General features: G+C 44.7%; 1 protein-coding gene across 1 annotated transcript; it reads left to right on the forward strand.

The window, feature by feature from the left end:
* The first annotated feature begins 352 nt into the window (after positions 1–352).
* LOC115173837 (SNF-related serine/threonine-protein kinase) lies at positions 353–15,071 on the forward strand. The gene is made up of 8 exons (XM_029732281.1): positions 353–826; positions 2,929–3,264; positions 3,541–3,759; positions 3,969–4,215; positions 7,610–7,751; positions 11,450–11,662; positions 12,182–12,316; positions 12,505–15,071. The coding sequence occupies exons 2-8, from the start codon at positions 3,142–3,144 to the stop codon at positions 13,889–13,891; spliced, it is 2,466 nt and encodes an 821-aa protein (XP_029588141.1). The 5' UTR covers positions 353–826; positions 2,929–3,141; the 3' UTR covers positions 13,892–15,071.
* Positions 15,072–15,805: the final 734 nt, after the last annotated feature.

Consider the following 15,805-nt stretch of genomic DNA (forward strand, 5'->3'; position numbering starts at 1 on the left):
AGACAAATGTCTTCAGCCTCCTGAGGTTGAAGAGGCGCTGTTGTGCCTTCTTCACCACACTGTCTGTGTGGGTGGACCATTTCAGTTTGTCTGTGATGTGTCCCCTGAGGAACTTAAGTGTGTGTGTGTGTGTGTGTGTGTGTGTGTGTGTGTGAGAGTGAGGAGAGCAGAACAAGGAGTGTCCCAGTAAGACCAACCCTTAGATGAGGCTCCTCTGCAATGTTGACTTTATCACCAAGGTTCCTTTGGTACAATGATGGCCAGGACTGGAATGTTGGGAGTGGAGAGTTGAATGAATTACACTTCTTCCTCCCTGCTCTTTCGCTCTACACATACTCACACTGCACCTGCATAGCGCGCCTCTTCAATGATTACAGTGTTCTGGGCTAGTAGTTTCCCATTTTGTGGTTATTTGCATTGATATGCGGGTGCTCGAGTTTTTATTCGATATGTCGTGTGTGTCAATTTAAAAACAGAAATGCATCTGGTGTGGTTTATTTGTTGTTGATGTTTGCAGATTTACGTACTTCTGACGTCAGAGATGACTAGAACCGATGCGCCCCAAAGCAGAGAGCGAGAGAGAACTGCTGCCTCTATCAGATTCACACACGGAAGCTTTGAATTAGCCGCAGTTATTTTCAGTGCTCAATCTAACTAAATCTAGTGCCATTGACAAGGCTGAAGACTGATGTTATCAGAGCACATTGTACAGCCTAGTAGCCTAATCGACGGTCGTTCTTCGAGGCAGTCTGCATTGAATTATTTATAACGAATGAACGCAGCGGGAAGGTCAGAATTAGCCTACATTGCAACTCACCGCAGCGCGGTAAGTCAACTAAATACCGTAACCGTCCACACACAGGTAGCCTATAGGATCTTTATGTATTTGCTTTTAGTGGCGACCTTAGGCTTGTTTGGCCGATACAAACATATTAGCCTATACTGTGTAGGCTATTAAAATTATACTGTACCTTTATTTGTGTATCAACATTGCGCTTGCCTACCTCGCCAATGCCATTGAAAAGCCATGGCTTCGTTGCGGGTTTCTTTGTCGGTAACAAATAACATTCACCATATAGCTTTGACAGCCTGTCACATTTTGGAAGAGGAAGAAAGGGTTGACACATGCGTTGTCCTGTGTTGACATGAACACTGTGCCATAAAGGACCAGACCCCTTGGCAGAGTGGCACACTCAGATAGCCTACAGGGAGGCCAGATATTTTGTCCCCAAAATATAGTCACTTATCTCAATTATTTAGTCTTCCAAAAATAGTAGCTAGGGTTCTGCAGTTGTTGTTTGTCAGCTTTGTAATGCCAGGCCAGGGATGCTGATTTTCTTCTGCCATATCCTACTTAAATAATAATAAGAAAAACAATAATGATTAAATATTAGTAATAAATAATGATATAATGCAGTTATTATACAGTGAACAAAACATATAAACGCAAATTGTAAAGTGTTGGTCCCATGTTTCATGAGCTGAAATAAAATATCCCAGAAATGTTCAGGACGCACAAAAAGCTTATTTCTCTCAAATGATGTGCACATGTTTGTTTACATCCCTGTTAGTGAGCATTTCTTCTTTGCCAAGATAATCCAGCCACCTGACAGGTATGGCATATCAAGAAGCTGATTAAACATCAAGATCATTACACAGGGGCACCTTGTGCTGGGGACAATAAAAGGCCACTCTAAAATGTGCAGTTTTGTCACACAGCACAATGCCTCAGATGTCTCAAGTTTTGAGGGAGTGTGCAATTGGCATGTTGACTGCAGGAATGTCCACCAGAGCTGTTGCCAGATAATTGAATTCATTTCTCTACCATAAGCCGCCTCCAACGTTGTTTTAGAGAATTTGGCAGTACGTCCAACCGTCCTCAGAACCGCAGACCAATGTGTATGGCGTCGTGTGGGCGAGCGGTTTGCTGATGTCAACGTTGTGAACTGAGTGCCTCATGGTGGTGGTGGGGTTATGGTATGAGCAGGCAAAAGATACAGACAATGAACACAATGGCATTTTATCGATGGCAATTTGAATGCACAGAGATATCCTGACGAGATCCTGAGGCCCATTGGCATGCCATTCATCTGCCTCCATCACTTCATGTTTCAGCAAGATAATGCATGGCCCCAGTTAGAAGGATCTGTACACAATTCCAGGAAGCTGAAGATGTCCCAGTTCTTCCATGGCCTGCATACTCACCAGACATGTCACCCATTAAGCATGTTTGGGATCCTCTGGATCAATTTAATTGACTGATTTATTTTTATGAACTATAACTCTGTAAAATCTTTGAAATTGTTGCATGTTGCATTTATATTATTGTTCAGTATATATTTGCTGACATTGTGGGGAGTGGTTGAAGTGTCTATTGGAAATGTAAGACCTTGACCCTTCATAGTACAGTGTGTCACAGTTGTGCTGACAGGGTAATCAATGCACACTACTGGAACAGTTATACAACACCCTGCCTGCCCTACTGCTTGCCTGCCTGTCTGGTTGGAGTGTGTCCTCACACTGAGGTAGCCTTGCCCTACCCATCTGAAATGTATTTTCTTCCCTTGCCCAATTCATCTGAACTGATCTGAGAATGTGAAAGCAAAAAGGTGGATCTGTGCACACACACGGACACACCTGAATAGTCACCTTTTAGGAATGTTCTTGGGAACAGTTCGGTCATGTCTCTGTGGTTCTTGGCACCAGAGCAGGAATTTCTGTAAGGGGAACATTACGCCTATCTGGAAGGAGTATTGTATAATCAGACAGGTGCGTGTGTGTGCCTAAACCTTCTCTATGGTGTTTGGAATGGTTCCTATGTGTGTGAAAATGATCAACTCTCTTTCTCCCCTATCTCCCTTTCTCTGCCTTCCCACCCCTCTTCCTCCCTCTCTCCCCCTCAACCCCCACTTTCTCTCGCTCTCACAGGGCTGGAACGCAGACTGCACCATGAGTTCCAGTTCACTAGCAGAAGACTGATCTAAGATCAGAATCTAAAGCCAAATTCATCATACGGTGGTAGAGGACTCCCGTAGGCACAGATCCAGGATTAGTTCACGGTCCCAACTATCCAGACTCTAAAATGCAAAACTGATCTTATATCAGCGTATAGGGCCAACTTCATCCCAATCCCCAGCAGCCATGGCAGGGTTCAAGAGGGGTCACGATGGGAAAATCGCCGGGCTCTACGACCTGGACAAGACGTTGGGACGAGGACACTTTGCCGTGGTCAAACTAGCACGCCACGTCTTCACGGGAGAAAAGGTAACTTGTCTGCCTGGTCTTTTCTGTGGGAAGATACTGCAATTCTGGTCCAGAGGGAATACTACTGGTTCTAATTTTCTACTGGCAGTAAATTGATTGATTCATGTAAAGTAATTGATTGGCTATCAATCCTGTAATTATTATTCCATATCAAGGTGACACTTAAGTTCAGACTGGACCTTGTAGCCAGAGGCTATATGTCCTAGGAGAAGGAGATGATGATTCTGATGAAGAACATAATAATAATAATCATCATCATCATTATTTCCACTCCAGGTAGCCGTGAAGGTGATTGATAAGTCCAGACTGGACCCAGTAGCCAGAGCTCACCTGTTCCAGGAGGTCAGGTGTATGAAGCTGGTGCAACACCCCAACGTGGTGCGTCTGTATGAGGTCATCGACACTCAGACCAAGCTCTACCTAATCCTGGAGCTGGGTGATGGAGGGGACATGTACGACTGCATCATGAAGCACGACGGAGGACTCACAGAGGAGGTGTGTGGTGGGTGGGGGAGTGTGTGTGTTGGAGGGGAGGGGTGTGTATGTGTGTGTGCTTGCATGTTTGTGTGCTTGCCTGTTTCTGTGCCTGCTAGCATTCGTGTGTGTGTGTGTGTGTGTGTAGCATTGTAAACACCCAACCTATAAAAACATAATATCATGATCATCATCACTAAAGCTGAAGATGTCTTCACTCCTCCCTCCAGGTGGCGAAGCGTTACTTTGCCCAGATCGTCCATGCCATCTCCTACTGCCACCAGCTCCACGTGGTGCACCGTGACCTGAAGCCAGAGAACGTGGTGTTCTTTGAGAAGCAGGGCCTGGTCAAGCTGACTGATTTTGGCTTCAGCAACAAGTTCCAGCCAGGGGAGAACCTGGCCACCTCCTGTGGTTCTCTGGCCTACTCTGCTCCAGAGATACTGCTGGGAGATGAATATGACGCGCCGGCTGTGGGTGAGTGTCTGTTGGGGGAACTATGTTTGTGTTGGGGGTAGGGGGAGGGAGGGTGTGTGTGTGTGTAGGAGTGTGTCTGTATTTGTATGTATGAAGGGACTGATTTCAGACTGGCTTGTTGTGATTTATCAACAGTGGCAGGTTGTTATTGCAATCTTTACTTCAGATAGATTTGAGACATACTGCCTTTTCTGTGTGGTGCTGTGATTTCTCTGTCTTTCTCTCCATCGCTCTCGCTCTCTCTCTCTTTCTCGCTCGATTTCTGTCTTTCTCTCCATCGCTCTCTCTCTTTCTCGCTCGATTTCTGTCTTTCTCTGTGTGTGTGTGTGTGTGTGTGTGTGTGTTAAACTCTCCAGAATCTATAGTCCAGCGTGTGTTCTTCCCAGTGGGAACAGTGCATACAGTCCTCCATCTGTCCCAGGTGAACTGCTAGATCATCTAACAGACCAGGCTAATAATGACCCTTACATGCAGTTGGCTTTTGGGTCAATTCCATTTCAAAGTCAATACAGTTAGGAAATATACTGAAATTCCAAGACATTTTTTTTTCTAATTGAAAACGTGGAATTGGGATTTCTGTTTACTTCCTGTGTTGACTGAATTGGTCCCAATAGAATGGACCCCAACCTTGCTTGGCAGACAAACTGGGACACTTTCACAACTATCAGACAACTAACGACAGAGGTGTTGCAGAGGGTAGTGCCTTAGCTGGTTATAGTATTAAGACATTAATATTAAGATCACTTTATTGGGGTGGCAGGTAGCCTAGTGCAGGTAGCCTAGTGGTTAGAGCATTGGGCCAGTAACCGAAAGGTTGCTGGATTGAATCCCCGAGCTGATAAGGTAAAAATCTGTCGTTCTGCCCCTGAACAAGGCAGTTAACCCACTGTTCCCTGGTAGGCCATCATTGTAAAATAAGAATTTGTTCTTAACTGACTTGCCTAGTTAAATAAAGGTTAAATATTTGTTTTTATTGGTCAACACATGGTCCAACCTAAATTTGACTTTAGCTTTTAACCCAACCCCTTTGAAAGACACACATTATTTTCCAATCGTTTCGTTCTGAACAGAACCATAATTTTTTGGTTCCGTTCCGCTGTTCCGACCAGCAAAATAAAGTTCTGAACCGGTTCGAACCCAAAAACAAGTAACAATTTATATTGTTCCTTTCTGTTCCTTTTTAAATCTCAGAAATATATATTTTTTTTACATTGATCTTGACATGAAATAACTTCACCAATCAGTGCTGATAGAGAAGCTATAAATAGCGGGCAAGCTATTTACATGCATTGGACAGACAAGTGTAGGGCACGAGATGCGACTGGAACTTTGCGGGTGGGGAGGGAGAGGGTGGAAAAGGAAGCTTGGCTTGAAGCGCTGGGCCTCTTGTTGTTATGACATGCATTATCTGAATTAGGCCCACAAATGTATACCTACGGAGGAGCGGCTTCTATGAAGGAACTTTGAATGTCTTTGAACTTCAAAGAGTTTGCATAGCTAACGGTGGAACAGAGCTAGCTAACTATGCTTTTAAAATAACGATTCTGTTCCGGAACAGTATAGATCACTTTCGTTCTAGGATCTGATCCCTGAACCAGTTCCAACCCCTGATACATATACAGGTTTTAGAGAGGCGCACCAGACTTTCCCCGTCGGACCCGGGATTCAAACTGTCAACCCTCTGGTTGCTCGCACGCCTCTCTAACCGCTAGGCAACTATCCGGTCTATATCTCACTCTGTATCTATTATCTTCTGAATGGAGAAGAGGTAGATAACAACATCCAAATCAAATATCAATACACAATGAAATTGGTTTCTACACCATAATGTGTTTCTCCTAGCACCTCTGGTGTAGCGACACCTCACAGAGGGACTAAATGATGGAAATAAAATGAAAAAGAAAGAGGGAAAACAAGAGGGGGAGGGGAAAGACTGAAAGGGGAAGAAAAAGAGCGAGAGAGACAAAGGGAATCAGTATTCATCCCCTGCACCCAGAGGCCAAGGCTTCAGACCCAGAAAGAAAGAAAGAAAGAAAGAGAGGGAGCATTTCACATTTTTCTGACTGAGTGGAGACGCAGGGCCAGTTTCCGTCTTGCTCTCTAGTTTATCCTTCTCTTTTGTGCTGAGCAGATGATCCGATTTGTGTTTGTAGTTGCTGACGCCTCTGGTTATGTGTGTGTGCTGTTGATATCACTCAGCAATGCGGTGACTGCTGAATGTAGCCCATCTGGCAGAGGTTGAGCGATGTCAAAGGAAATGGTAGGGGCACTGATTGTTATGGGGAGAGGGTTGTATCTTAACACCAGGCCTGTAAGAGAGGGTGCAGACTGGTGTTACATCACATAGCTGTCTCACTAATAGCAGTTCTATAGCTAATAAGAGAGACACTGTGACAAGCTCTCTTTAAATATGTATCCAAGTAACTGTCAGCCAGATGGTTTCTAAATAAAGTTATCGCAGAGTATGCCAGCCCACGGGTTTATAAATAAAGTTATACAGGAAGTTGTGAGTGACTGGGGGCACGGTTGCTAGAATACCTGGTGACGTGAAAACAGGCGATAGCAATGTTTTGTTGTCCTCTCTTACTGCAGTGTGTGTGTGTGTGTGTGTGTGTGTAGATAGCTGTTCTGAATAAGAGAACTGTTCTATGTACTGTAACATGACGTGTGTTAAAGGCATTGAAGGATGAACATAAACCCACTTTGTGTGTGTGTGCCTGCTTGTGTGGTGGTTCTTATGTGTGCGGGCCTGTATCCATGCATGGGTCCATGCATGAGCGGAACGTTAATGTGTGTGTGTGTGTGTGTGTCTCTCTGTGTGTGTGGTCAGGCAGATGCCCTAGGCCAGTGTGTGTATTTATGGAAGTGTCCTGGTCAGATGATTCATGCTTCTTCTGAGTAGGAGCAGGTTGTTCTTATGTAGGTCAGTGGAAAAAACATACAATACCATGCATCTCTTTCTTTGTCTTTCTGTATTTCTCCCTCAAATCTTTTTTCCCTCTTTCTGTCTCATTCTTACTCTCACTCGTTCTTTCCCTCTAACTGTTTCTCTGTTTTTCATTCTCTGTTTCACAAGTGAAATGTAGCTGTAGCTATACACCTTTTGCCAGGTATATGAAGAATCAATAAGAGGGGCTAACCTCTTTCTCTCTCTCTCTCTCTCTCTCTCTCTCTCTCTGTCTCTCTCTCTGTCTCTCTCTGTCTCTCTCTCTCTCTCTCTGTCTCTCTCTGTCTCTCTCTCTCTCTCTCTCTGTCTCTCTCTCTCTCTCTCTCTCTCTCTCTCTCTCTGTCTCTCTCTGTCTCTCTCTGTCTCTCTCTGTCTCTCTCTCTTTCTCTCTCTGTCTCTCTTTCTTTCTCTCTCTCTCTCTGTCTCTCTCTCTGTCTCTCTCTGTAGATATCTGGAGTCTGGGGGTGATTCTGTTCATGTTGGTGTGTGGCCATCCACCCTTTCAGGAGGCCAACGACAGTGAGACCCTCACCATGATCATGGACTGTAAATATACAGTAGCATCACACATCTCCTCAGCCTGCAGAGAGTGAGTCACACACATGCACGTACAGACACACTCCATTTGAAAGTACTCTGTAGCTGCTGCATATTTCATGCCTATAGATGTGTGAAGAGCGAGAGTAGAGAGCAGAGGGGATGAGAGGAGAGAGGGAATGTGGAGAGAGAGGCCTAGTATAAAAAGACAGTATCTCTCCTCTCCTCTCCTGGTCACGCCTCTGCAGTAGAACCCCAGCCCCAGTCCCAATGCTGTGTTAAGTTGAGTGTATCTCTGATGTTTCCATTAAAACATCAGGCTAATCTATTTTTAACATTGTTCCGCTGCTGCTGCTGTATTGAACCACAGCTCTCTGCAGTGTGTATGTATGTATGTGTGTGTGTGTGTGTGTGTTTAGATGGCTTCTGACTAGGCTAGTCCCCATTATACATATCACACCATCACCAGGCTGGCCTTGTTATGGGTTGTCATATTCCAGATGCAAAGCCTCTATTTATTAAAGTAGAACTGACAACTTTTTAGCAACATGAAATCTTACTCAAATCTGTTCATATTATACCCCCACAAAGAATATGTCACCTTTTTTTATATGTACTTCCGGATAATCAAGAACTTGAAAATGACCATATCTAAGTGTTCATAAGTTCATGTTTGGGAATGATGTGTATATATAGCAAGGCATTTGTGACAATTTGATAGCAATAGAGTGGGAAAGCGTCCGTGCATTTGGACAATTAATAGACACTGCAGTAAATAAAACCTGATACAAACATCTGTCTCGTCCAGGACCGGAGTCTACGCAGACCGGTGCGCCATAGCCAATCAGAGCTACAGTAGGCCTATATGCAAATAAGCCATTTGGCACTCTAGCCTGTCATCATTCACTATGAACTGGACTGTGTGTTTACAGGCAGTAGGACCTGTCATCATTCACTTTGAACTGGACTGTGTGTTTACAGGCAGTAGGGCCTGTCATCATTCACTTTGAACTGAACTGTGTGTTTACAGGCAGTGGGACCTGTCATCATTCACTTTGAACTGGACTGTGTGTTTACAGGCAGTAGGACCTGTCATCATTCACTTTGAACTGGACTGTGTGTTTACAGGCAGTAGGGCCTGTCATCATTCACTTTGAACTGAACTGTGTGTTTACAGGCAGTAGGACCTGTCATCATTCACTTTGAACTGGACTGTGTTTACAGGCAGTAGGGCCTGTCATCATTCACTTTGAACTGGACTGTGTGTTTACAGGCAGTAGGGCCTGTCATCATTCACTTTGAACTGGACTGTGTGTTTACAGGCAGTAGGGCCTGTCATCATTCACTTTGAACTGAACTGTGTGTTTACAGGCAGTAGGGCCTGTCATCATTCACTTTGAACTGGACTGTGTGTTTACAGGCAGTAGGGCCTGTCATCATTCACTTTGAACTGGACTGTGTGTTTACAGGCAGTAGGGCCTGTCATCATTCACTTTGAACTGGACTGTGTGTTTACAGGCAGTAGGGCCTGTCATCATTCACTTTGAACTGGACTGTGTGTTTACAGGCAGTAGCAACAGCGCGACTTTAGATCATTAGAACACATTTGCCAAAAGCCAGAAAATACACCTGAATGGATTTCTGCAATTATGTAAATAACACAGGAGTCCTACTACATTTGGGAACTTCACAGTCCTATTCGATCAAACAACCATGAAAAGGTGGGCTCTCTCCCCCTCCGTTACCTATGCACATCAACAACACCAAGATCAACAAGTAATACTAGCTAGGTAGCTAGCTGCTGGGAGAATGTCTTGTGATTGGAGAGTGGGTGAGTGACCGATCTTTTCCCCTCATATTGTTTTTTGGTGGCTACAATTAGAGATGCAGGCTAGCTAGCAAGAAATGTGAATCGTTTTGATAGCTTGCTATGCTGAACTTGAACGACTGTTATCCACAGTTAGCATATCTCTTATTTGTCAATCAAATGTATTTGGCAGGGATCAAATGGGCGGGCAGGCAAGTTCCCATTCAGTTGTCTGCAAGCTGCAGAAGGACAAGCAGGCTACTATTCCCCATCGTTTATCAGTGCGATTTTGACAGCCAACTAGCTGAAGCAGTTTGAGGGGGTTTATCTAATGTTCCCTCGTTAGATTTTAGCTCATCTCACTCTGGCTAGTATTAGGCTCCATGTTTTTAGCTTGCTAAATAAATAGCTAGCTACATAAATAGATACACTATCCCAGGGCTGTCAAACTCAGTCAGCACACCTATGTACATATGATGCTGTATATAGCATTTTAACATATTAAAAAAAAGAATGTTTGTCCAGCGTTTGCTGCTATGCTTGCAGATGTGCATAATATGGTGCGACCCTAATCAAAAAGTATTTAACTCCAAATAACAAAAACGTAGCAATAGGTTGTTGTAACATTTAAACTTCAAACATGTTTAAACATTTTTTGCACTGCAAGGATCACCTGTGTGGTTGAATGCAGCAGTGGTGTATGGTTCACTCAAAATGTATTGTAGTTGAGTAGCCAGCCTAGACTACTGCTCAAATGTATTGTAGTTGAGTAGCCAGCCTAGACTACTGCTCAAATGTATTGTAGTTGAGTAGCCAGCCTAGACTACTGCTCAAATGTATTGTAGTTGAGTAGCCAGCCTAGACAACTGCTCAAATGTATTGTAGTTGAGTAGCCAGCCTAGACTACTGCTCAAATGTATTGTAGTTGAGTAGCCAGCCTAGACTACTGCTCAAATGTATTGTAGTTGAGTAGCCAGCCTAGACTACTGCTCAAATGTATTGTAGTTGAGTAGCCAGCCTAGACTACTGCTCAAATGTATTGTAGTTGAGTAGCCAGCCTAGACTACTGCTCAAATGTATTGTAGTTGAGTAGCCAGCCTAGACAACTGCTCAAATGTTGCTGTAATAGACCTACATGTTTGTCTTTTGCATTGTGTTTTGTTGCAGGTTTTGTTATTTGGTTATTCACTGTCAAGCTTTAAAAACCAAAGCCAGACTGCAATATTTTAGTAGTCTACCTAGGAATGGGACATGTGTCTGTACACTTTCCCTCCACTGCACGCTGTGAACTCACCGATGTAAGCCCTTCAGGCTGTAATTTCATAAAGTAGATGACTCAAATGTTGACTCATTTTATATTGGCTTGTGTTTGACACATGTGCACTAGCCTATTAGCCACGTTATGATTGACTTGTGATCATTGATAGTTTGATTGTATTGACATTCCCAGCCTTAGTTACAGTCGTTCGTTTTAGTCCAGAATATTGAGTCATTGATCAGGAGGCAGCAAACAATGTATCAGACCAGCTGTGATTTACAACCTGATAGCAATATTTTTTGGACTACCAAGAAATATTTTGGTGAATTACATTAATCATGCATTGAACTGCATCTATCTATTCTGCCAACAATGCCTTACCATACGTGAATACATTTTTGGTCAAAAAGAACCTATTTTTAAAACCTCTTATAAAGTTGGTTTTGAAGCATAAACTGGGAATTTTATATTTTTTACTGATTTTATGATTGTCTGTTTTGTTTCATATCTACAAATTCATTAAAACGCTGCCAGTTCCACTTTAAGCCTTGTATTAAGATTTGATTTAACATCTGTAGTTACTATGGTAACCAAAATGTAATAATGAAATTACCATAATTAATTAACTGTACCTTCATCTCCCTCACTCATCTCTGTCTTTCCATCTCTCCTTTTATCTCTCTAGTCTGATTGACTGTATGCTGCAGAGAGACCCTAAGAGGCGGGCCACTGTGGAGCTGATCCAGGGCCATGACTGGCTGCAGGGAGTCGACCCCTCCCCTGCCACCAAGCTGACCACACCCCTGGTGTCGTACAGGAGCCTATCAGAGGAGGAGCACGGCAGTATCATCCAACGAATGGCACTAGGTGGCATCGCAGACAGGGACACCGTCACAGAGTAAGACACACACAAAATGAATGTACTGTAATTCTACGAAGGCCTCTCCTTTCCATTTCTGTTCACACAGTCCTGTCATTAGGTTGTGATGATCATTATTAGTGATTGTCCTGTCATTAGCTTCTGGTAATGATGATTATTAGTGACTGTCTTGTATCGCTGTCCTCTCGCATCACTATGCCAGGTGGAGTGACGCTAAATTGCTTCCCCACTGTCGTCATCAGCGTATTTATCATTAGCAGCCCTCTGAGCGCCTGTTCTGCAGCTGGTGTCGCGTTAAATTGATTCCCCACCCCTGTCTTCTCCGTTGGACTGACAGCAGCCATCGCTATTTCGGTTCTGATCTGCTTGTCGGATTATGATTGTGTGTGTGAGATTGGTGAGGTTAGCTAGTAGTTATGGTAATCTAGTATATAAAGTATGTTCTGACGTATGTTCTAAACTTGTCCCCTCTCTCTCTGCCTTTCTCTGTCTCTCTCTTTCTCATTCTCTCTCCCACTCACCCCCCTCTCTCTCTAGAGCCTTGGAGTCTGACCAGTATAACCACATCACAGCTACATATTTCCTGCTGGCAGAGAGGATACTGAGGGAGAAACAGGAGAGAGAGCAGAACAACCACACATGGTCCAGCCCCAGCCACAAGGCCCAGTTCAGGTACAGTAAATATAAACACACACAACACAGAATGTTGTGGGCTGTGTTTCTGTCAGTCTGCACTGCACTCAGCCCAAGGGGGGGGGGCTGTCACAGTAAATAAACAAGTAGAGACAGAGAGGGAGGGAGCTGCCACAGTAAATGTTGTTAAAACTCTCTGCTCCCTCTCTCTGCTTAACCCTCTTCAGGCAGTCTTGGCCCACCAGAGTGGACGTGCACCAGGACATGGGGGACGGTTTGGGGGGTACCCTCATCTCCCACCCAGGGGGCCCCCAGTCCCCCGCCCGCAGTGCTGAGAGCCTGGTCCACCACGGACCCAGACCCAAAACATCCCTACTGGAACTCAACCACAGACAGTTGGACAATAACACACAACCCACACACACTCTGACCCTCCAGGCTGATGACACACACACCACACACAAAGCACTCCCTTCTGTCGGTTCAACTAGAGAGCACCAGGACAGGGGCCTCCGGCCTCCAGTCAAGCCCCACTCCATCCCCCTCAGGCTGGGCTCCCTGGCCTCGCCCACCCCCTCTAAACCACGGAGCCCCAGCCTCTTCAGCCTAGATGAGGAGGAGGAAGATGAGGAGCAGGATTCGTCTCCCTCGGTTCTCCCTTCTCAGGTGGTTCTCCGGCATAACGTTGCCTCATCTTCATCCTCTTCCTCCCCTTCCTCTGTCTCTAACCGACTGACTTCTCGTAAGAGTGCACCTGTCCTCAACCAGATACACGAGGAGGAAGGAGAGGAGGAAGTAGAGAAGGATGACAAGGGGAAGGAAGGAATGATAGAAGGAAAGAAGTGTGTGTTCAAGCCAGAACAAGCTTTCCTCAGCCTCCACACTGGGATGTTGACGTCGTCAGGTGTGTCGTCCCCAGCAACGGTTACCAAGGTGGCAACAGTTGCCATGGCGTCTCCCACCTCAGAGAGGAGAGATGACAATGACTCTGTGAGTCAGCGGAGACCGGACATGGACACGACAGGACCAAGACAAGGAAGACCTAGCTTTGCCAGTGGTGGGGGAGACAGAGGTTGGAGTGGGGGAGACAGAGGTTGGAGTGGGGGAGACAGAGGAAGAGAAAGCCCCTCTGCTGATGGCTCAGGTACAGGGGCGGGACTAGGCTCGGCCAAAGCAGCCAGCGGATTGGTGGAGAGCCTGAAGCTGATGAGCCTATGCCTGAGCTCCCAGTTCCACAGCCTGACAGCTGGGGGAGGAGGGTTAAGGGGGGGGAGCTTGGACCACCAGGACCAGTCAGTGTGGAGGATGTGTATGGGGGGCTCTACAGGCAGCCTGGATAAGGTCTCTCTCCTGGGGGGTCCGTCGCCCGGAGGGACCCACCACCTCCAGCACCACCCCCTTGACCACTTCTCTGACCCACAGTTCGAGGCCACGTCCTCGGGCACACTGAGGCTGAGTGAGCTGGACCTGGCCAGGGAGCATCACCAGAACCTGAAGAACAGAGTGCTACAGATGCCTCTCAGTGATAAGACTATGTCAGTCAATATACACAGGAGCCCCAAAGAGGGTCTGCTCTGTCCCCCTTCACCGCACAGCTGCTGCCAAGTCATATAGACCACATCTATCATCCTCTCCTCTCCACCCCCCCCCCCCCCCCACCCCCCCTTCCTGAGATGGAACAACATAATTATAGTTGCACAATGACAATCTTTAGTTCATCCATGTTTTTAGACAATCATATTTCAGTTATTTTAATGCTGACTGAAAATAGGTGGGGACATGACCTTGTGTTGTGAATGAAATGAGAAGTCTAAAAGATAATATCATATTAACCATCAGGGCATCTGCTGTAATTGGTTGAAATGCAGTCTGATACAACTACATTATATGGCAACTTCTCTTCACAGTTTCTGTTGTTAGTCTTGGACAGACACACACACTCTCTCCATTCGTGACTCTGTAAATATGTGTAAATACAAAGTAGTACTTTAGTAGTACAGTACTTCTATTAGCAGTGCTTCCAGTAGAGCTGTGATGAGTTCTAGTCAGACCCTGACCACTATCAGGGTTGGGCTCAATGCCATTTCCATTCAGTCAATTCAGACAGAATTTTGTCATAAAGAGGAATTGAGGAAAATTGGACTTGGAATTTCAGTTTACTTCCTTATTTGACTGAATTGACATTGAATTGATCCCAACCCTGACCACTACAACCCCGTAGAGTGTTCCAAGCCAAGACATTAACAGTATCACCCCTGCAAGTGTTGCTCTGTTGTGACGGTGTTTGACATATTCTTGTGCGATATCTAACTATCTAAGTATGTAGATGCCAGTGCATGTGTTCTATTGTACGAGACGACTTCTAGAGTTTAAACATCCACCTGGGGACTGTTTCAGTAAGCAGGATCAATGAGTTAGCCAGCTAACTCTCCTAAATATTCTAAAATAACTTCATATTTTCCAGAAATATAGATTTGAAATTAGCATGGTGTAATTGACTTGACAACCCACAACAGTTTAGCTTTCAAAATGAACCAGAAAAATTAAGATATATATATATATGACTGTTTTTAAAGTTAGCTGGCTAACTTAATGACACTGCTTTCTTGAACACCCTACCTGTACTGCACTATGACACTGTAATGGCCTAAAACTATGTCACTCCGCCTCGCACAACAAATTGTACAACAACCACAACAATATATATTCCAATAGATATGTATTGAGCCTAATGTACTGTACTGTATGTATATGGTAATGTATAAAAAATAAACTGTTGTGAATAAGAATGATGTTCATTTTGTTATGTTTCTTTCTTGTTTGTGTAATAGGCGTGAATGTTCGTCGCTTCCTTGCTCACCCTTCCTCAACTAGGAGTGATCTTACATCCTCTGCCTCACTAACACGCGTCACCGCCCGCTTGACAATGTCTTGGCCAGTTGGGCCACTGAAAAGGTATCGAGTAGAGACAGTTTAAGCTGGAAAGTGAAGTTGTGTTACAATCTGTTACATTTGGATGTTGTGTTGGGTTGGTGTTTTAATCTTTGCTGACACATGACCGAGCACAGACTGCTACTGCAGATAACAAAGATGAAATGTATTGAAAGGCAGAGTGAAAGCGAGAGAATAGACGAAAGGGAGAAAGATACACCACGTGAAGGTGTGCCTGAATTGGAAGGACAAAATGTGAGTCGGAGAGAGAAAGAAAGAGAGGGAGAGAGACGGATGGAAAGGAAGAGACAGAGAGAGACAACAGCAGGTCCTTCAGATGTAGGTGTAATGTGGCAGTAATCTAAAACACTCAGTAAACATGTATTGTCCCCAGGACACCTAGTTACTGAGAGGAGGTAGCCATTCAATATGCAATCTAGTCACAGTGTGTGCGTGTGTGTAATAATAATTCATCATTTGGTGGGTCCTTCTATTTGTCCTATTGCACACATGTACAAGTGTGTATTATACACATGTGAATTGGATGTGTGTGTGTGTCATCACAATTAACTGGTGTAATCATTAGGCCCTGTCACT

This window comes from Salmo trutta, chromosome 34 (assembly GCF_901001165.1).
Source record: "Salmo trutta chromosome 34, fSalTru1.1, whole genome shotgun sequence".
NCBI classification, from domain to species: domain Eukaryota; kingdom Metazoa; phylum Chordata; class Actinopteri; order Salmoniformes; family Salmonidae; genus Salmo; species Salmo trutta.

Excerpts from the sequence above, each read along its gene's own strand:
- LOC115173837 (XM_029732281.1), top strand. The coding sequence starts at position 3,142 with ATGGCAGGGTTCAAGAGGGGTCACGATGGGAAAATCGCCGGGCTCTAC. Across the intron at positions 4,216-7,609 it reads ATATGACGCGCCGGCTGTGG|ATATCTGGAGTCTGGGGGTG; the intron begins GTGAGTGTCTGT and ends CTCTCTCTGTAG. Across the intron at positions 7,752-11,449 it reads ATCTCCTCAGCCTGCAGAGA|TCTGATTGACTGTATGCTGC; the intron begins GTGAGTCACACA and ends TTATCTCTCTAG.